The sequence below is a fragment of the Narcine bancroftii genome, chromosome 2 (assembly GCF_036971445.1).
Source record: "Narcine bancroftii isolate sNarBan1 chromosome 2, sNarBan1.hap1, whole genome shotgun sequence".
Classification (NCBI taxonomy): domain Eukaryota; kingdom Metazoa; phylum Chordata; class Chondrichthyes; order Torpediniformes; family Narcinidae; genus Narcine; species Narcine bancroftii.
In genome coordinates, this window is record NC_091470.1 from 192,315,405 (window position 1) to 192,336,580 (window position 21,176).

A 21,176-nucleotide genomic window follows, 5' to 3' on the forward strand; every position below is an offset into this window, starting at 1 on the left:
CCCACTTACCACTCTCTGACATGCTGAAAAACTCCCATTTATCCCGACTTTCTGCCTCCTGTCAGACAACCAATTTTCAATCCAGGCCAATATAATTCCCCGGACTCCACTTTCCTGTAACTTACTGAAAAGTCTCTTGTGCAGCACCTTATCAAAAGCTTTCTGGAAATTCAAATATACAACATCAACCTGTTCCCCTCTATCCACCGCACTCATTATATCCTCAAAGAATCTTAACAAGTTTGTCAAACAAGATCTTCCTTTTCTAAAACCATGCTGCGTCTGCCTGATTGAACCCTTACGTTCCAAAAGTTTCACTATTTCATCTTCATCTACCTTCTTGGTAACCTCCTGTAAAAACTCTACAAGATTCATTAAATGTGCCCTACCATGTACAAAGCCATGCTGACTGTCCTTAAACTGTTCAAATTGTAACAGATTTATGTTAATTAATCTTTGTTAATCATTGCTGTTCCTTTGTTGGTACTAAGATATTTGTACCAAAATACTTACATACCCCACCTCGCAGAACTCCTTCCAATAATTTACCTACTACTGATGTGAGGCCCACTGGTTTGTTTTTTGAGCATTTTTTAAACAATGAGACAACATGGGCTACCCTCCTCTCCTCTAGCACCTCACCCATGGCTATATTGAATATATCTGCCAGGGCCCCTGCAATTTCTAGTCTCCCTCAAGGTCCGATGGAATATCATATTCAGCCCGGGGGATTTATCCACTTTTATTTGTTGTAAGGCATCAAGCACCTCTTCCTCCTTAATCTCCCCATGTTCCATGACACATTTGTTTCTCTTCCTTCTCCACCATGCCAGTTTCCTGAGTACATCTAAAAAAACTTTTTAATTAGGCTGCTGTTCATCGTTAGAGACTTCAAAAAGGAACTGGATTGGCACTTTAGTTATATTAAAATCAACAAGTATTCTAAACTGCTTAATTAGTTTAAAGCCAGAAATTACACACATTTAAACCATGCAGAAATACCTTACCCTTTGCCATATGGCCTCTTGACCAGTGAATGCTAAAGGTAGATTAATACCACTTAATGCCATCCAGTCAATCTCTTTCTCCCATCGTTCCCAGTTCCACCAAACAAATGAATAGCTGGATGTACAAACATTCTGATAATAATGGAACCTGAAATACAGGTACAACCAGAAAACATTGCTGAAAGATCAAATTTCAAATAGTTTGTTCAAAGTAGAAAATTTATTAAAAGGAACTGCAACGCATTTGGCAATAGTGTTCTCTTACAACCAGTTACCTTTTCCAATTGCAGAGTGGTTGATTATACAGAGCTTGCTATCAGAAGTGGCAGTGGAATCAGATGCAATGACTACATTTAGTATTCATTAAGATGGGCACTAAATGGGCATGGTAAAGATCCAAGGTTCCTTTTATTGTCCCGTAATACATTAAAATGTAATATAGATATATTTTCGTCTGCTGCAAGGCAAAGATCGAGCATCACCCAGCACCCCTTTCAAGAGAAGCAAGAGACCCTTCAGAGACACCAACTGTCTGTAGATTCACCTCCAATGCTTCTGTAGGCACTCTTCAATCCATTGGCAACCCGAGGTCCAGATCCAAATCTCGGATAAGATCAGGGTCCAAAGCCCTCTTGGAACCCTTCTTGCCCTCAGCACCCTCTTGAAATCCAGTTCCCTGTGAGCCAGTCGCCAGCAGATTGCAGGCCAGTGTGGGTCACTGATCTGCTTCAGTGGTCACCTTCCCTATTGGATCGTCTCCCATGCTTCTCCCTCTCAGTGGAGGTTGGGGGAGGAGGAGTGGTTGCCCCATTTCTGCTGCTCCCCCGAGTCTGCAACCTCTCATGATACACTGTCCACCACAGCTGCCCCCATCTATTATAGCGTCAGCGAGCCAGGTTCAAAACCACCATCTTTGCCCCCTGCCGGCCTGGGTTTACCCCGGCTGCTCTGATTTTCTCCCACCATCCAAAAAGTACAGAGTTGTAGGATAATTTGAGTACAATTATGCAGCATATGGTCCCACAGAGGAGATTAGTGGGCAAAATTAGAGCACATGGTATTGGGGTAGGGTACTGACAAGGATAGAAAATTGTTGGCAGACAGGAAACAAAGAGTAGGGATTAATGGGTCCGTTTCAGAATGGCAGGCAGTGACTAATGGGGCTACCACAAAGTTCGGTACTGGGACATCTGCTTACAATATACATTAATGATTTAGATGAAAGGATTAAAAGTAACGAGCAAATTTGCAGATGACACAAAGCTGGGTGGCCGTGTGCAATGTTATGAGAACGCAGGGTGACTTGGACAGGTTGGGTGAGTGGGCAGATCAATGTGAGGTTATCCACTTTGCTGGCAAGATCAGGAAGGCAGATGACTATCTGAATGGTGTCAAGTTAGGCAAAGGGGAACTCCACGAGATCTACGTGTCCTTGTTCATCAGTCACTGGTGCAGGTACAGCAGGCAGTGAAGAAAGCTAATGGCATGTTGGCCTTCATAACAAGGGGAATTGAGTATAGGAGCAGAGGCCTTGGAAAGACCACACTTGGAGTATCATGTGCAGTTTTGGTCTCCAAGTTTGAGGAAGGACATTCTTGCTATTGAGGGAGTGCAGCGTAAGGTCACAAGGTTAATTCCTGGGATGGCCAATGTTGAAAGATTGGAGTAACTGGGTTTAAATACACTGGGCTTAAATACACTGGAATTTAGAAGGAGGAGGGGATCTGATTGAAACATATAAGGTATTGGAAATGCTAGAGGCAGGAAATATGTTCCCTAGAACCAGAGGCCACAGTTTAAGAATAAGGGGTAGGCCGTTTAGAACGAAGTTGAGGAAAAACTTTTTCACCCAGAGAGCTGTGGATCTTTGGAACACTAACTCAGAAGGCAGTTGAGGCCAATTCTCTGGATGCTTTCAAGAAAGAGTTAGATAGAGCTCTTAAAGATGCTGGCTATCCACCCTATCAATAATAATCATAGATTAATAAATTCAGCTCTCATTCTCCTTTGCTCCAAAGAGAAAAGCCCTAGCCCTGCTAACCTTGCCTCATAAGACATTCTCCAATCCAGGCAAGATCTTCGGCACCCTCTCCACAGCTTCCACGTTCTTCCTGTAATGAGGTGACCAGAACTGATCACAATACTCCAAGGGTGGTCTCACCACCCTTGAACTCTTGAATGACTCTTGAACTCAATCCCACCCCCCCCCCCCACCCGACTAATGAAGGCCAGCATACCACAAGCCTTCTTAACTGCGCAGCAATCTTGAGATTTGGACCACAAATTCCCTGTTCTTGCACAGTTAAGAATCCTGCCATTCACCATGTATTCTGCCTTCGTGTTTAACCTTCCACAATGCAGCATTTTACGCTAGCTGAATCGAGCTCAAGTTCAATTTTATTTATCATCAATCAATCTGCCCTCAAGGGCAGAGTGATCTGTCGCCCAGTAACACTCACATCTACTGTAATGAAATGCTTTGAGGTAGGTGTTGGTCATGGCTAGAATTAACTCATATCTAAAAGACCTGGATCCTTTGCAATCATTCCACAACAGAAACAATCTCCACTCAGCTCTGATCACCTGGACAACAGCAATAGGTACACTTGGTGGCTTTTCATTGATTACAGCTCAGTTTTCGACACCATCAACACCTCAGTACTGGTCAGCAAGCTTCAAAACCTGGACCTCTTCAAATGGATGCCGACTTCCTCGTCGAAAGACGACAGTCAGTGCAGATCGGTAACAACAACTTCTCTTCATGGACAATCAACAGATGCACCTCAAGGAGGAGTGCTTAGCCCACTGCTCTACTTTCTCTACATGCATGACTGTGTGGCCAGGAACAATTCAAATGCCACCTACAAATTTGCCAATGACACCACGGTTGACAGTTGATTCACAAACAGCAATGAGGAAGCGTACAGGAGTGAGATATATCAGCTGGTTGAGTGGTGTTACAACAGGAACCTTGCACTCGACATTGGCAAAACTAAGAATGGATTTTGAAACTTCAGGAAGGGGAATCCAGGAGAACATAAACCATTCCTCATCGAGGAGTCAGTAGAGGAGAGGGTAAAAAACTTCAAATGCTTGGGTGCCATCATCTCTGAGAATCTGTCCTAGGGTCGTCACGTCAATGCAATCACGAAGAAGGCTTGCCAGCGGCTATATTTCATTACAAGATATTTGGTACGATACCAAAGACTTGCAAATTTCTACACGTGTACTGCGAAGGGCATTTTGACTGGTGGCATCATTGCCTGGTATGGAGGTGCCAATATACAGGACAGGAAAAGACGAGTGAGATGTGAACCCAGCCAGCGCTCTCATGGTCTTCACACCATTGAGGAGTCTTTAAGAGGCAACATCTCAAGAAAGTGGCCTTGATTATTAAGGACCCTCACCACCCAGGCCATGCACTTTTCTCACTGCTCCCATCAGGAACAAGCCTGAAGACGCACATCCAACATCACAAAACAGCTTTTTTCCCCCTCTGCCATCAGATTGATGAAGGGACAATGAGCTCACAGACACTACCTCACTATTTTTCTCTTTGTTGCATTCATTATTTATTTTTAATATTTATGGAACTGTAACTTAAGAGCAATTTTTGCACCCAAAATGCACAATTCTCCCCGCAAAACAACAAATTTTGTAACACACACTCATGACAATAAACCTGATTCTAGAGTCTGGTTCATCCAAATTGTGGCAGTTCAACAAGACAGAACAACTTCAGTCCACAGTGAAAACACACAGACTGATAAGTACTGTAAATACATACGAATATTTAAAATAAATCATTCATAAATAGTGCAGATTCAGGGATTTATTTTAGCAGTTCATCAATCGTCCAGCGTTCTCACTGCCCGTGGGAAGAAGCTGTTCCTCAGCCTGGAGGTGCTGGCTCTGATCCTCCTGGATCTCTTTCCCGACGGAAGCAGCTGGAAGACACTGCATGCAGTCCTCAATGATTTTTTTTTTAAACCCCCTTGGATCACAAAATACAGGAGAATCGGCCCATCGATTCTGCTCCGCCATTCTAATCATGAGCTGATCCACCACCCACCCCACCCCCCACTCCCACTCCTCGGCCTTCTCCCCTTTACCCTTGATGCCCTGACTAATACCTATCAATCTCTGCCTTAAATACGCAACGATCTTGCTTCCACAGCCTCACGACCCTCCGGCTAACGACATTTCTCCACATCTTGGTTTTAAATTGATGCCATTTTATCCTGAAGTTGTGACCCTTGCCTGGACTCCTTGCCACATCTACTGTGTCCAGGCCTTTCGGCATTTCATGAGGTTCCCCGCCCCCCACATCCATCTTTCTGTACTCCCGTCGGGAAAGAGCTACAGGGGTATCAGAGCCAGAACCACCAGGCTGAGAAACAGCTTCTTCCCACAGGCAACGAGAATGCTCAATGAACTGCTCATAAACTCCCTCAGAGACTATTTATTTAACAATATTTATTTATTTTTATACATGTACTGCATATAAATAACTTGTGTGCTACATCTAGTCAAGTTTAAAGTGATCTGATTGAACAAATTACAACCTGACGAAGCAGCGTTTTACAGTCCTTGGTGCAAAACACAAACTCCTTTCACACTTGCAAGTGATCCCTGGAATTAACCGGCATTCAGCCTTTAAAGTGCCTAGTGTGAGATTTACAGCCTCGACCCCTAGTACAATCCCCAGACACCAGCGTTGCGATCAGGCATGAAACGGGTAATTACATTATGGGATCGAAATGACCCAAATTTTTGCGTGAGTGCAGGAACGTAAAAAGAGAAAAGATTAACATGAAGGTATAAACTTAGCCATGGGAAAGTCACAGCCGGAGAGATGAAATAAATAGCAATAGCAGACAATTTTTAAACAGCGTGGGAAAATTGGTAGCGCTACAACGCACAATTTGTAAAGACCGTGGGGAAAAGCAATGGCGGGCCTGACTTCCCAGAAAGTCATGCGGCAGAATCCCCTCCATGAATGCTCCGTGCAAATAGCCCTTTCTCTGCCGCATGGAATTCTGGGAGGGCAGGTCTCCGTCGCTTCCCCCCCCCATTGTATTTATAAATTGTACGCGATAGCACTACTAACTTTTCCACGATATATAAATTGAGCACGATATTGCTACCAACTTTCCCGTTTAAAAATTGTCCACCATTGCTACTTATTGGTCATACTTTCCCACGGTCCCTTCTAAAGGTTTATACAAGTCAGCACACCAACAACAGAGGCTGAAGGGCTCATATTGTGCAGTATGTAAAGCTTAATTATGTTACAATTAGGCATGATTACTTTTATTCAAATATCATATCATAATACATGGATCAGGATTTAGGGCAGGTCCACCATCCCTCGATGCGTCATGCGGTACAAATGCTGGGGATGGCTCCTTGCAAGTGTGAAAGCGTTCAATGTCCCAGTTAGGAGTGGTCAAGTGTGAGAAGCCAAACCCCATTCCTACCCGAGACATTCAACGGCCAATTTAATAAGACACGGGTGTGAATGGGGCGACAAACACACAGGAAAAGCATATTGCTCCCGCCCATCGGGAGCGCACTCCCGGGCTTCGCCCGCCAGGAGGCGCACGCGCTCCCCAGCCCCACCCGCCAGGGAGCGCCCCGGCCTCACCTGTCGGGCGCCTTGACCAGCAGAACCGTGGGCACCCGGGGCAGGGTGGCGGGCAGCCGGAGCTGGCGGCCGGACCACGACACGTGGCAGCCGCAGTAGGCGCGCAGGTACCAGTAGAGGCCGGCGGCCGCCGCCACCCCGCTGCCGCCCACCACCGACAGCCGCCCGTCGGCCAGCGACACCAGCTCGAACGCCTCGCCCTCCTCCGGCCGCCTCCGCTTCACGGTCAGCGCGAAGTCGGCGGCGCGGGAGCCGAGCAGCCGGCGGCACAGCATCTGCACAGCCTCCGTCTGCACCTGCTCGCTGGCGGCCGGCCGCAGAGGCGCGAGGGCCGGAAAACGCCGCGAAGGCCAGGCCGAGGCAGCGGCCAGCACAGCGGCCAGGGCCGCCCATTGCCCGGCTGGCCCCATCACCATGTGACCTCTCCAGCGACGCTAGTTGTCACGTGACTTCTCCAGCGGCACCCGGTTCCGCCCGTCTCTCCTGCGACGCATGGCTCCACCCATCTCCACGTGACCTCTCCAACGGCGCCCGGCTAGCCCCGTGACCTCTTCAGCGGCGTCCGGCCAATCGTACGCGGCTGTTACGTCATCATCAACGCCCTGCCCAGCCCCTCTGGGCCGCCTGACAACAATGGCTGCCATTGCTTCTAGATGCTTCATGGCTGGGCACCTTTTCCTCCTCCAAATTAATGCCTAGGAAATAGAAAGTCATCCCATCAAACCAGGTCATGCACAGAAAACAACTGTAGAGGGTGGAAATCGGGAACAAAACAACTGGGAAGTTCAGATTTTCCTTTTTCTTGTATTTTTACTAAAACATTATTTGATATATAAAGTTACGAGCAGATGGCTTATAGCGTAATTCATGTCATTTTCTTTCATTGGACAGGAGGGACCCCATCACCCCTTCACTGGCTGCCAGGACAGCTCCGGGTAGATGTTCTTCAGTTTGTTTACAAAGCCATCAGCAGTCTAGCTCCCTCCCTCATCACCGCTCTCCTAACGCCCTACCCCAAGACCCCCTTGCCTCGGCCAAATTTAGGGCGCTTGGTTGTTCCGCACTCAAATTGCAAACTTGGACATTCAGATGGCAAACGCAGGCAATAAGATACCTAGGTGTGCAAATAAACAAAAATCTAGGCCAATTATATAAACTCAATTACAATCCACTAATGAAAAAACTACAGGACGATTTAGAGCATTGGAAAGAGCTACCACTAACACTGATAGGAAGGATAAACTGTATTAAAATGAACATTTTTCCAAGGATACTATACTTATTTCAGGCATTGCCAATACAACTGACAGAAAAATTCTTCAAAGAGTTAAAGAAAATAATAAGGAGATTTTTATGGAGAGGGGGGAAACCGAGGATAGCACTAGACAAATTAACAGAATGGTATAAACAAGGAGGCTTACAATTGCCAAACTTCAAAAATTATTATAGAGCCGCACAATTAAGGTACCTATCAGATTTTTATCAAACAAGGGAAAAACCAGACTGGACGAGACTAGAATTAGATAAAATAGGGGAAAAGATACCTGAACACATATTATATAAATGGGACGAAAAATTGGTACAACATAGAACTTCTCCAGTATTACACCATCTCCTCAATATATGGAAGAAGATACATGTAGAAAGAAATAAAATAAATTACCAAATACCAAAACTAATATTGACGCAAAATAAGCTACTCCCTTTTACAATAGACAACCTTGCCTTTAGAAAATGGGAAAAAAAAGGGATTAAAAGAATAGAAAATTGTTTTTCAGGAAGTAGATTCTTATCCTTTGAACAAATGAGAGATAAGTACAATATAACGGGAGATACAGCGCTGGCATATTACCAACTGAGATCCTACTTGAAAGATAAATTAGGAAGCAACTTGAGTTTACCAGAGGGAAGTAACCTTGAATATGTGATTACAGATACAATGTTAATCAAAAGATTTATAAAAAATATGTATATTAAACTGCAAGAAAAGGAAAATGAGGAAACAAATGGTAAAACTAAACAAAAATGGGAACAAGATTTAAATATAAAGATAAAAAAGGAAACATGGGAGAAGTTATGCTCTGGAACGATGAGAAATACAATAAATACGAGGCTGCGTATGATACAATATAATTGGTTACACAGACTATACATTACACCGCAAAAGTTAAATAAATGGGACCCAACAGTATCTGATAGATGTTTTCGATGTAAAAAAGAAAGGGGAACAACAATTCATGCAATCTGGACATGTGAGAGAGTAGAAAAATTTTGGGATGATCTCAATCAGATATTAAATAAAATAACAGAAAACAATATACCAAAGAATCCAGAGATCTTTCTCCTAAGTAACATAAAAAATAAAGAATTTGGAATTGACTTGGAGGATGCACAAAAAAGATTTGTTAAGATAGCCCTAGCTGTAGCAAAAAAATGTATTATGTCAACCTGGAAATTGGAAGATAATTTGAAAATACAACAATGGTATATAGAAATGAATAAATGTATTCCATTAGAAAAAATAACATATAGTTTAAGAAATAATATCGAAATATTCGAACAAGTATGGGAGCCTTACATTAAATACAATAGCGAAAACCTACCGGGAACAAACATTACCTAAGTTGATGGAAGGAGAAGAGAAGAAAAAAATGGACTCAGTAGAATTTCTGGTGTATTTTTGTTGAATGACAACATTGTCTAACTGAATTAATGCAACCTAGATTGTATAACTAAAATGGATGAGAGGGGGGAGGGATGGGGGGGTGGCTTGGGAGGAGGGAGGGGGGAGGGAGAAAAAGTCACTGTAAATGTGTGGAAAAGAAAAAGTGTATATCATGGCTATTGTGATTTATGGTGTGAAAAATAAAAAATTTAAAAAAAAAAAAAAAAAAAAAAAAAAAAAAAAAAAAAAAATTGCAAACTTGGGGTGGCGGGGGGAGATGGCGCCTTCGTGATAGCGGTCCCCAAACTGGGACATGCCCCCCCACCCCTCTCCATCAAATCAGCCCCTTTCCTTTAGCTCTTTTAGATCCAGGCTGAAGTTGCAATTTTACTCGCAAGCGTTTGGAGGTGGTTGTTGGTTGTTCAGTCCTGAACCTCGGACCCATTTTATACTGCGCTTTTAACAGAGTACATATATGACATCACATATGACCCTGAAATTCTTCTTCCTGCGGGTGAGGCAGAATTACCACTTGTGCAAAGAAAACTGTATACATGTAAACAAATAAAGAAATGTAAACAAACTGCAATACAGAGAGAGAAAAAAATCAATAAAGTGCAAAAGTAGAGTCCTTAAATGAGTCCCTGATTGAGTTTGTCGCTGAGAGTCTGAAGCTGTTCCTGACTCTGGTGGTGCGAGTCTTGAGGCAACGATACCTCTTTCCTGATGCCACCAGCGAGAACAGAGTATGCGCTGCATGGTGTGGATCCTTGATTGATGCTGCTCTATGTTCCCTGTAGATGGTGTTAATGGTAGGGAGAGTTATACCTGTGATGTCCTGGGCTGTGTCCCCTACCTTCTGCAGCATCTTTCACTCAGAACTATTGGTGTCCCCCATACTAGACCATGATGCAGCCGGTCAACACACTTTCCACCACATATCTGTTGAAATTTGCCAGGGTTTCTGATAGCATATCAAAATCTCCGCAAACTGAGGAAGTCGAGGTGCTGACAGGCTTTCTTCATGATGTCATTCGTATGTTGGGTCCAGGAAGGAAAGATTCTCTGAGATAGTGACTCCCAAGAACTTAAATTTGCTCACCCTCTCCACCTCTGATATGCCTTTCCCCCCCACCCCCCCGCCATGATCTCTGGCTTTCCTGAAGTCAACAATCAGCTCCTTGGTTTTGGTGACATTGAGTGCGAGGTTATTGTTGGTGCACCATTCAGCCACGTTTTCAATCTCCCTCCTGTATGCTGACTAGTCGCCCCTTTTTATACAACCACAATGTGCCAATATATTTACATATTAGGTACTTTAAATTATACATATTTAAAGTACATAACAGTATATGCCACTATAACTCCCTTTCTCCCACATCGAAATATCAACACATCTGACTTTAGTCTCTCCTATTAAATTTCAAGTTGAGCTCAATCATATTGTAATCACTGCCCCCTAATGGTTCCATTACCCTCAGCTCTCTGGTGAATTACACAACACCCAATTCAGTCCCCTTGTGGACTCTGTGGTGATATGTAATTACACCACTAGGTCACCAGGGGTCATCCCGGTGACCTTGTATATAAAGCAGACCAGAGCTACAGTCTAGCCTTCCAGGTTCATCTTGCAGAGAAACAAGACCTCTTAGTGTACCTATTAGTTTATTAAAGCTGTCTTGTACTCGCACTGCTGGTGTGGTTATTGTCAGTACAATTTAATTCTTTGGCTTGGCTTCGCGGACGAAGATTTATGGAGGGGGTAAAAAGTCCACGTCAGCTGCAGGCTCGTTTGTGGCTGACAAGTCCGATGCGGGACAGGCAGACACGATTGCAGCGGTTGCAGGGGAAAATTGGTTGGTTGGGGTTGGGTGTTGGGTTCTTCCTCCTTTGCCTTTTGTCAGTGAGGTAGGCTCTGCGGTCTTCTTCAAAGGAGGTTGCTGCCCGCCAAACTGTGAGGCGCCAAGATGCACGGTTTGAGGCGATATCAGCCCACTGGCGGTGGTCAATGTGGCAGGCACCAAGAGATTTCTTTAGGCAGTCCTTGTACCTTTTCTTTGGTGCACCTCTGTCACGGTGGCCAGTGGAGAGCTCGCCATATAACACGATCTTGGGAAGGCGATGGTCCTCCATTCTGGAGACGTGACCCATCCAGCGCAGCTGGATCTTCAGCAGCGTGGACTCGATGCTGTCGACCTCTGCCATCTCGAGTACTTTGACGTTAGGGATGTAAGCGCTCCAATGGATGTTGAGGATGGAGCGGAGACAACGCTGGTGGAAGCGTTCTAGGAGCCGTAGGTGGTGCCGGTAGAGGACCCATGATTCGGAGCCGAACAGGAGTGTGGGTATGACAACGGCTCTGTATACGCTTATCTTTGTGAGGTTTTTCAGTTGGTTGTTTTTCCAGACTCTTTTGTGTAGTCTTCCAAAGGCGCTATTTGCCTTGGCGAGTCTGTTGTCTATCTCATTGTCGATCCTTGCATCTGATGAAATGGTGCAGCCGAGATAGGTAAACTGGTTGACCGTTTTGAGTTTTGTGTGCCCGATGGAGATGTGGGGGGGCTGGTAATCATGGTGGGGAGCTGGCTGATGGAGGACCTCAGTTTTCTTCAGGCTGACTTCCAGGCCAAACATTTTGGCAGTTTCCGCAAAGCAGGACGTCAAGCGCTGAAGAGCTGGCTCTGAATGGGCAACTAAAGCGGCATCATTTGCAAAGAGTAGTTCACGGACAAGTTTCTCTTGTGTCTTGGTGTGAGCTTGCAGGCGCCTCAGATTGAAGAGACTGCCATCCGTGCGGTACCGGATGTAAACAGCGTCTTCATTGTTGGGGTCTTTCATGACTTAGTTCAGCATCATGCTGAAGAAGATTGAAAAGAGGTTTGGTGCCAGAACACAGCCTTGCTTCACACCATTGTTAATGGAGAAGGGTTCAGAGAGCTCATTGCTGTATCTGACCCGACCTTGTTGGTTTTCGTGCAGTTGGATAATCATGTTGAGGAACTTTGGGGGACATCCGATGCGCTCTAGTATTTGCCAAAGCCCTTTCCTGCTCACGGTGTCGAAGGCTTTGGTGAGGTCAACAAAGGTGATGTAGAGTCCTTTGTTTTGTTCTCTGCATTTTTCTTGGAGCTGTCTGAGGGCAAAGACCATGTCAGTTGTTCCTCTGTTTGCGCGAAAGCCGCACTGTGATTCTGGGAGAATATTCTCGGCGACACTAGGTATTATTCTATTTAGTAGAATCCTAGCGAAGATTTTGCCTGCAATGGAGAGCAACGTGATTCCCCTGTAATAAACTAACATGATAGCTACTAGGATGGAAGCTGCTTCTGCTCCAACACACATTCCCGACCACCTGGAGACTCTTCCAGAGGAATGGAATCCGGGGACGACCAGCATGCACATGCATCCGAGGACAGAGACAGCAAGGGACCACTGTACCGGAATCATGGTGGAATGCAGGGAAGACCACAGAAGTACGATAGGGCAGGTAAGAAACAGCCAAGAGCCCTGCCTGCCCATGGGTTCACCGGTCGGTACAGGCGCCGCTGACCCTAAACCCTGGTCTGGTCAGAAAGAGGTCACTACAGGCACGGGTGGAAGGATCTCCACAAGTCGTGCTCCAGATCGCCACGTATCTGCAGAATTCCCAACCATTCCAGAGCCAGGGAAGTCACTCCCCCAGCAGCAGTATCCCCAGTACCACGGAGGACTGATGCTACCGCTGGGATCTCCCCGCAGCCCACTGCAAATGCCCCAAAGCCAGAGACTCAGCCCCAAGCACCCAGGTTACTCCTCCAGCAGACACAAGCCCCACAGAGGCTCTACCAGCAGCTCCCAGTACCTCAGGGTCCACCCTTGCTACACCTAAGGGACCAGAGATTGCGGCTTAGCCATGTGCTGCGACCAGACAGCCTGGAGCTTGACCCCAGAAATCCCGGAGTCAGCACGCACTTCAACCGCTTGCAGAGACGTTTTCTGAATTACATGGAGGGTGCTGAGGCATCGGATAAAGAGCTATTAATGCTGCTGTTAGCACAGCTGGGAGACCACCCTGACTCCCTTATACAGGATGTCAGGTCCTACCAAGAGGCAATGAGCATTTTACAGAGGCATTACAGTGAGGGGCATAGCGAACTCCGCTCCAGCTACAGGCTCATGACCAGGTCAAAACAAGTAGGGGAGTCCACCAGAGACTTTATACTCTCTCTGAAAGACCTGGCGAGAGGCTGCAACTTTAAAGTAGTATCAGCTCAGGAGTATGCGGAGGACCTTATTTCGGACAGAATTGTTGCGGGCATACGGTCCACTGAGACAAGACATCGGTTGCTGGAGAAAGGAATGGTGGGGCTAGATGAGGCAGAGACTATTGCAGAAGCTTTAGAAAGCACCAGGAAAGAATTGGAAGAGTATTCACAGGACCCTGGGGCTGGGGGAAACATCACACTGCTGGACTCTCTAGTCCCATGAAAAGAGAAGTATGCTGCCTCACAGGAATCCACAGCAGCAGCAACACCTTGAGGGTCCCAAGTGCTTTTTCTGAGGACAAAGAAAGCACCACAGAGCCCTCTGCCCTGCCAGAGAAAAAGTCTGTTCCAACTGTGGAAAACGTGGGCATTATGCAAAAGTCTGCAGAAGCCCCAAGGCCGCAGCCAAGGCCCATTTTCATGCTAATGAGAGGCGGGACAGCTCTCTCCACAGACAAACAGAAGAAGAATGCCATGTACAGCCGGCCATCTTGGACAAATGCTACAGAGCAGAGGACACAGTCTCCAGGAGATGAATTTGACGCCGAGTACTATCAGATGGAAGGACACGAAGGACACACCAGATTTGCTTCCCTACGCATGAATCAGGTGAGTCCACACAATTTATCTGATGCCACTGTGTGGATAAAAATATATGATGTGAGGGTAAATTGCTTAATAGATAATGAAAACACTGAAAGTTTTATTGACCAGGGTTTAGTCAACCACTTTGCCCTCCCCACACATCCAAGTGAGCACCAGATCCTGTTAGGAGCCAGCAGCCTTGCGGCTGAGGTAAAACAGTTTTGCAGGGTTACTCTATGTAGAGAGCATCGAAAGAACCAAAGACTTGTTGATCCAAACCAAGGATTTTATTAACTAAAAGACTGGAGCATATCACAAGTAGGTCGACCAGTCCAGAATGACCTGGTCTGGCTAGGAGCAATCCTTTAAGACCTGCCAGTAGGTGTGCCAATCACAGTCAACCGACACTACAATCTGTACATATATATACACATTGGTGATAGAATCTGTACTATCACACTCTAGAAATCCAGGGCACAAAATATGAAGGATTCAAATTACTAGTACTCCCTCACCTCTGTGCCTCAGTACTATTGGGATTAGATTTTCAGTGCCACTTAGAAAGCATTACAATAGTGCGCAATGGGCCTCACCCCCCCACTACGCCTTACAAAGAAACAACACTGCAGCCTGTCTGTCCTGAACATAGAACCTCCTCCGCTGTTCACACACCTGACCCCAGAATGCACACCAATAGCCACAAAGAGCAGGAGGTACAGCCCGAGGGACAGAGCCTTCATTAGGACAGAGGTCCACATGCTACTATAGGAGGGCATCATAGAGCAGAGCACCAGACCCTGGAGAGCCCAGGTGGTTGTAGTAAAGTCAGGAGAAAAACTGCGCATGGTAGTGGATTAGTGGATTACAGCCAGACAATCAACAAATTTTCACAACTAGATGCCCACCCCCTGCCACGCATAGCAGACATTGCACAGTATAGGGTGTTAACCACCATAGACCTGAAGGCAGCATACCACCAACTGCCCATTAGAAACAGCGATCACATTTACATGGCATTTGAGGCAGGCGGCAGACTGTATCAATTTCTGTGACTCCCCTTCGGTGTCACCAATGGAGTGTCCCTGTTTCAGAGAGAAATGGACCGAATAGTAGATGAGTTCCAACTGAAAGCGGTGTTCCCCTACTTAGACAACGTGACAATCTGTGGCCACACTCAGGAGGATCATGACACAAATTTAAAACGCTTCTTCCAGGCAGCCAAGGAAAGGAACCTAACATACAACAGGGACAAATGCATCTTTAGTGCCAGGAAGTTGCCAATCCTGGGCTACATAGTGCAGAATGGGGAAATCAGTCAAGACCCAGCCCGAATGCGCTCTCTCCTAGACCTCCCAGTGCCACACACACTGAAAGCACTAAGGACTGTTTGCTTACTACGCCCAATGGGTCCCCAACTATGACAACAGGGCCTGCCCACATAAAAGCCTCCGTTTTCCCACTGTGCCCAGCAGCCACCAGAGCATTCAGGGACATTAGGGACCATATTGCTAAAGCTACCATACGGTCCATAAATGAGTCGATCCCGTTTTAAGTAGAAATCGATCCATCAGATGTGGTTCTGGCAGCCACCCTAAACCAAGATGGACGACCGGTGGCCTTTTTCCTCACGAACCCTACAGGGGTCAGAGGTAAGACACTCAGCAGTAGAGAAGGAGGCCCTAGCCATCGTGGAAGCAGTAAGGCACTGGCGTCATTATCTGGCATGCAAATACTTCACCCTCGTCACAGACCAACGGTCTGTGGCTTTAATGTTCGATAACCAGAACAGAGGGAGAATTAAGAATGACAAAATCCTGCGCTGGCGGATAGAATTGTCTACATTTAACTACGACATTCTATATTGCCCTGAGAGACTCAACAAGCCCCCGGACACACTATTCAGAGGCACTCGTGCCATCCTTAACCCCACGTCCCAGTTGCAGAGCTTGCACAGTGAGCTGGGCAACTCGGTGGTGGGTGTGGGGGGGGGGGGGGGGGGGTCGCTGGACTGTTTCACTTCATGAAAACCCAAAACCTCCCATTTTTGGTTGAGGAAATGTGGTCAGTGAACAAGAGCTGCCTCATCTGTGCGGAATGCAAACCGCCAAACAAAGCCACCCTGATAAAAGCTACCAAACCTTATGAGCGCCTCAGCCTCAATTTTAAAGGCCCGCTCCCGTCCAATAATAGAAATGTCTATTTCCTAAACATAGTAGATGAATATTGCCGTTTCCCCTTCACAATCCCGTGTTCTGGTGTATCAGCAGCCACTGTTATAAAATGCCTCCAACCCATCTTCAGCATATTTGGGTACCTGAACTACATACACACAGACAGGGGAGCTGCGTTCATGAGCACAGAAATACAGCAGTACCTGCACGAGAGAGGGATTGCTACCAGCCTCACTGCAAGTTACAATCCCAGGGGGAATAGACAAGTCGAAAGGGAAAATGCCACTAGCTGGAAAATGGTCCTCTTGACCTTAAAAGCAAAAGAGCTGCCTGATACTAGATAGCAAGAAGTGTTGCCAGAAGCCCTACACTCTATACATTCTTTGTTGTGTACTGCCACTAACATAACCCCACATGACCGTATCTTTTCTTTCACAAGGAAAGCCACGATGGGCACAATGTGATGACACCGGGACCTGTTCTCCTCCGGAAGCACTGCAGATCCCACAAAGCAGACCCACTGGTGGAGCAAGTGGAGTTGAGGCACGCCAACCCTCAGTACGCCTTCGTCACATTTCCAGATGGAAGAGAAGACTCGGTGGCCACCAGGTTTCTCGCGCCGGCCGGATGCATGAACAACGCGAAGGAAACACAGATGTCTACGGATCAACAAGGAGCGCAGTAGCCATCACTGGAACAGTTGTCCATCGAGTCACCCCAGAGGACTCTACCACCAACCCCAAAAATCAGGACCCTAGGTACGCCTGCCCCACAAATTATCACCACCCTAGACTCGGTGGCAGGACCTAATCCCATACAAGAGGATCCCCAGCCCACATGACCAACCAGTACTTCCCACTCCCACACCTCGACCAAGAAAGGCCAAAAGGCAGACCGCACTCTCCACCCCTATACCACTACCGAGGAGGTCCAGAAGGAAATGGAAGCCACAAAAAATTTTGGACTTCTGAACTTACAAACCAGGGAAGGAGGACGGGGTTGGGGGGGGGGGGAAGCAATTTTTGAAGTGGGGGGTGAATGTGGTGATATGTAATTACACCATTAGGCCACCAGGGGTTGTCCCGGTGACCTTGTCTATAAAGCAGACCAGAGCTACAGTCTAGCCTTCCAGGTTTGTCTTGCAGAGAGACAAGATTTCTTCGTATACATATTAGTTTATTAAAGCTGTCTTATACTTGCACTGCTGGTTTGGTTATTGTCAGTACAGACTCATCAACAAACTGCCCTAAAATTAGAGCAAAGCTTGGCTGTACAGTCACAAGCATACAGGGAATAGAGCAGGGGACTAAGCATGCAGCCTTGTGGAGCTCCTGTGCCAAAGGTTATTCCATTGGATTTGGTCTGATTTGTACTTTAGCCTGGCCAAGTGTCTGCAGATTGTCACGGGAACACACAACTGTGGGTGAAACTTAGTGGGTCGAGCATCATCAGTGGGAGAAACAGAATGGTTAACGTTGCAAGCCGGAACCAGTCACCAGGAGTTGCGTTTCATTGAGACACTGACCCAGAGTGCCTCCTCTTTCCCAGCCCTGGACAGAAAACCCTGACTGCTTCTTTCTGAGTGCTGTTCGCCTGCATCACAGACCCGCGGCAATAACCGGGGTCTCCCAGAGGTCAACCATTTTAATTCCATTAAATAGAAGCACTGCTGCTGGTGGGGACCCACGGAGAGCAGGTAGAGGAGACCCCGCGGGGTCCAACTGCCCAGTCCGACAGCCTTCAGCTGCATACCAGCTTTAAATGGCCTGTTAAAGGAGCTGATGGTGGTTTATTTTAAAATCGTGCAACTCCGGAGTCTGAGCCCAAGATGGCGGTGCCTGTGTTCAGCAGCAGCCTCAGGGAGTGCAGACCCCAGGGAAGCAGAATTCTGGCACAGTGCATCAGAAATCAGAAAGGCAGCCCCACTCCCCCCTCCCTATTTAAGAAGAAAAGTCGAGGTGATAATTGTACAGGACAGTGACTACGGCAACGGACCAGTGACGGGCTCTGAAGCTGAAGAACTCAGGCAGCAGGCTGCTGGGGACTGCAGTCAAGGGACAGACACCAGGCTGGGGATTGCTGGAGGCTGACTCGAGACTGGCTGAAGGGGTACCAGATATTGGAACCGAGTTGCGAGAGGGTGCCAAGGGCACTGAGGGCTTCCTGATCGTGTCAGAGGTTTGGTTCCAGAGCTCGGGCAGCCAATGGTTCGGACTGAAGGATGTGCGGCTGCAGAGGTTGCAGGAGCGCTGGCAGTGAATCGACTGACTCTCAGTGACTCGGGGGGGGAAATACTCTTCTCTTTCTCTTACTGTAAGGGGCGCCGGACTATTTCTGCTGGTGAATCTTTGTCTGCCTTACAGTGGACTAAAGGAATATTTGTGGAATATCACAGAACCTGTTTTATTACATGACAATGAAAGTGTCTTTAATCCACACACATTCCCATGCCCATGTCTATCCATGGCCTCATGCACTGCCAAACCCTCCCTGAAAACTGGAGTAGCACCTAATATTCTGGGCACTGATTCCTCCACTCCCCCCATGTCTCTCCCTTTCCCTTTCACTCTGTCTCCTGCCCTCTTCCCTCTCCAATCAAAGGGCTACCTCCTCCCCCGTCACCCCTCAGCTTTTCTCTCTTCTACCCTCCCACTCATATCCACCTACCACCTCTTACCCTGTTAGCCTATACTCCTGCCCCTCCCTTCCCTCATCTCTGCCCCTCCCCACCTTTTTATTCAAGCGTCTGCCTGCTCATACTTTGAAGAAGGACGGGCCATGAAACTTCAGTTACCTTCTAATTTTTAAAAAATTTGGACAAACAGCACAGTAACAGGTCATATTGGTCCTCGAGTCCATGCTGCCCAATTTACACCCAATTAACCTACATTTCAAATGGTGGGAGGAAACCAGAGCCCCCAGGGAAACCCACACAGACAAGGGAACAGCACAGGATTCAAACCCCGGTCCTGATCACTGTAAAGGTGTGGCGCTAACTGCTACGCTGACCATGCCACCCTATGGATTCCGATGGATGCTGCATGATCTGCTGAGTTTCTCCATCACTTCTGTATATTGCATTAATTAACCTACTTTCCCCAAACCAAAATTCATTTAATTCCTCATTTCTGACCTCAAACACCAGCTGAGCATTTTCATTCTTCTCTTCTTTTGAACAGGAACAACGTTTGTAAAATTCCGGTCCTCTGATAATGAAACGATCCTTTATTCTGTGCTTCCATGATGCTCCCAGGTGGCTCCACACTTTGGAAACCTCACTCAACCCGTCTTCTAAGCAAAAGTAAATTGCACTAAAAATAGAATGCAGAACAGTGCATTGAGATGACAGAAGAGCACGAGAGTGCAGGCACTGATGCCTCCAAAAACTTCGACAGGTGCACCGTGGGGAGCATTCTGACCGGTTGCATCACTGCCTGGTACGGAGGCGCCAACTCTCAGGACAAGAATAAACTCCAGAGGGTTGTTAACTCGGCCTGCAACATCACAGGCACCAGACTGGTGTCTTAAAAAAGCAGCCTCTACCCTCTCCCCTCTATCCAGATCAGGGAAAAAGTCCAGGAGCCTAAAGACAAGCACAAGGATGGCCTCTTCCCCACTGCCATCAGATTCCTGAATGACCAATGAACCAAAGACACTACCTTACTTTTCATGCACTGTTATTTTTATATTTTTATAGTAATATTGTAAGATGGTCATAATATGAATGTTTGCTGCCGCAAAACACTGTTTCATGACTTGTTCGTGACAATAAATTCTGATACTGATAAAATCTCAATGCTGGGGAAATTCAGCTATTCAAACCTAATTCTAACAAAGTTCAATAGAAGGTGGATGTTCTCCAACCAGACGCCATTAACATCGACTTCTCTGTCTTCTCCTCCCCTTGTCTCCTTTCCTCCACCTCTCCATCCCCTTCCCTCTCCACTCATAGTCACTCCCCGTTTGCTAGTGTGCACTCCCTCCCTCATCCACCTACTACCTCCTGCCTGTGGGACTGCGCTCCTCCCCCTCACCCCACATTTTGTCCGGCCCTTGATGAAAGATTCAAGCCCAAAACATTGGTTCTGTATCTTTACCTTTGCTCCTCTCCCCTCCTCCCTTTCAACCTCTCCCCTCCCCCTCTCCTCTCCCCCTCTCCCTTCCCTTCCCACCTCCACCCCTCTCCCCTTCTCCCTCCACTTTCTCCTCCCTCCCCCTTCTCCCTCCTCTTCCTTTCTCCCTCCTCTCCCCTCCCCCTTCTCCACCCTCCCCTCTCCCCTTCTCCCTCCCCTTCTCCCTCCCCTCTTCTTCCCCTCTTCTTCCCCTTCTCCCTCCCCTCCCCTCCCCTCCCTCCTCTTCCCCTCCCCTCCCTCCTCTTCCCTCCCTCCTCTTCCCCCTCCTCTTCCCCCTTCCCCCTCCTCTTCCCCCTCCTCTTCCCCCTCCTCTTCTCCCTCCTCTTCTCCCTCCTCTTCTCCCTCCTCTTCTCCCTCCTCTTCCCCCTCCCCTCCCCCCTCTTCCCCCTCCCCTCCCCCCTCTTCCCCTCCCCTCCCCTCCCCTCCCCCCTCTTCCCCTCCCCTCCCCTCCCCCCTCTTCCCCTTCTCCTCTCCCCTCCCCTTTACCCCCTCTCCCTCCCCTTTCCCCTCTCTCCTTTCCTCCTCACCTCTCCCTTCTTACCCTCCCCCCTCCTCATCCCCCTCCCCTCATCTCCTTCTTCCTTCTCCCCTCTCACCCCACCTTTCCCCTTCCCATCAGGGCTATCTCCGCGATGTTGGCTCTGACGAAGAGCAGGAAAAGGTTAATCGTCCGGGAGCTGCGGCACTGGCGTTGTCATGTGCCGCTCGCATTTCGTGGTCTGTC

General features: G+C 47.4%; 1 protein-coding gene across 1 annotated transcript in view; it reads right to left on the reverse strand.

The window, feature by feature from the left end:
• Positions 1-7,157, reverse strand: part of naglu (N-acetylglucosaminidase, alpha) — a 50,263-nt gene extending 43,106 nt beyond the window's left edge. Inside the window, exons 1-2 of the mRNA XM_069919773.1 lie at positions 6,655-7,157; positions 1,008-1,155 (exon numbers count right to left, since the gene is read on the reverse strand). Coding sequence (XP_069775874.1) covers positions 1,008-1,155; positions 6,655-7,070 — 564 coding nt within the window. The 5' untranslated portion in view covers positions 7,071-7,157. The remainder of the gene's footprint in view (positions 1-1,007; positions 1,156-6,654) is intronic.
• Between the last annotated feature and the right edge of the window lie 14,019 nt (positions 7,158-21,176).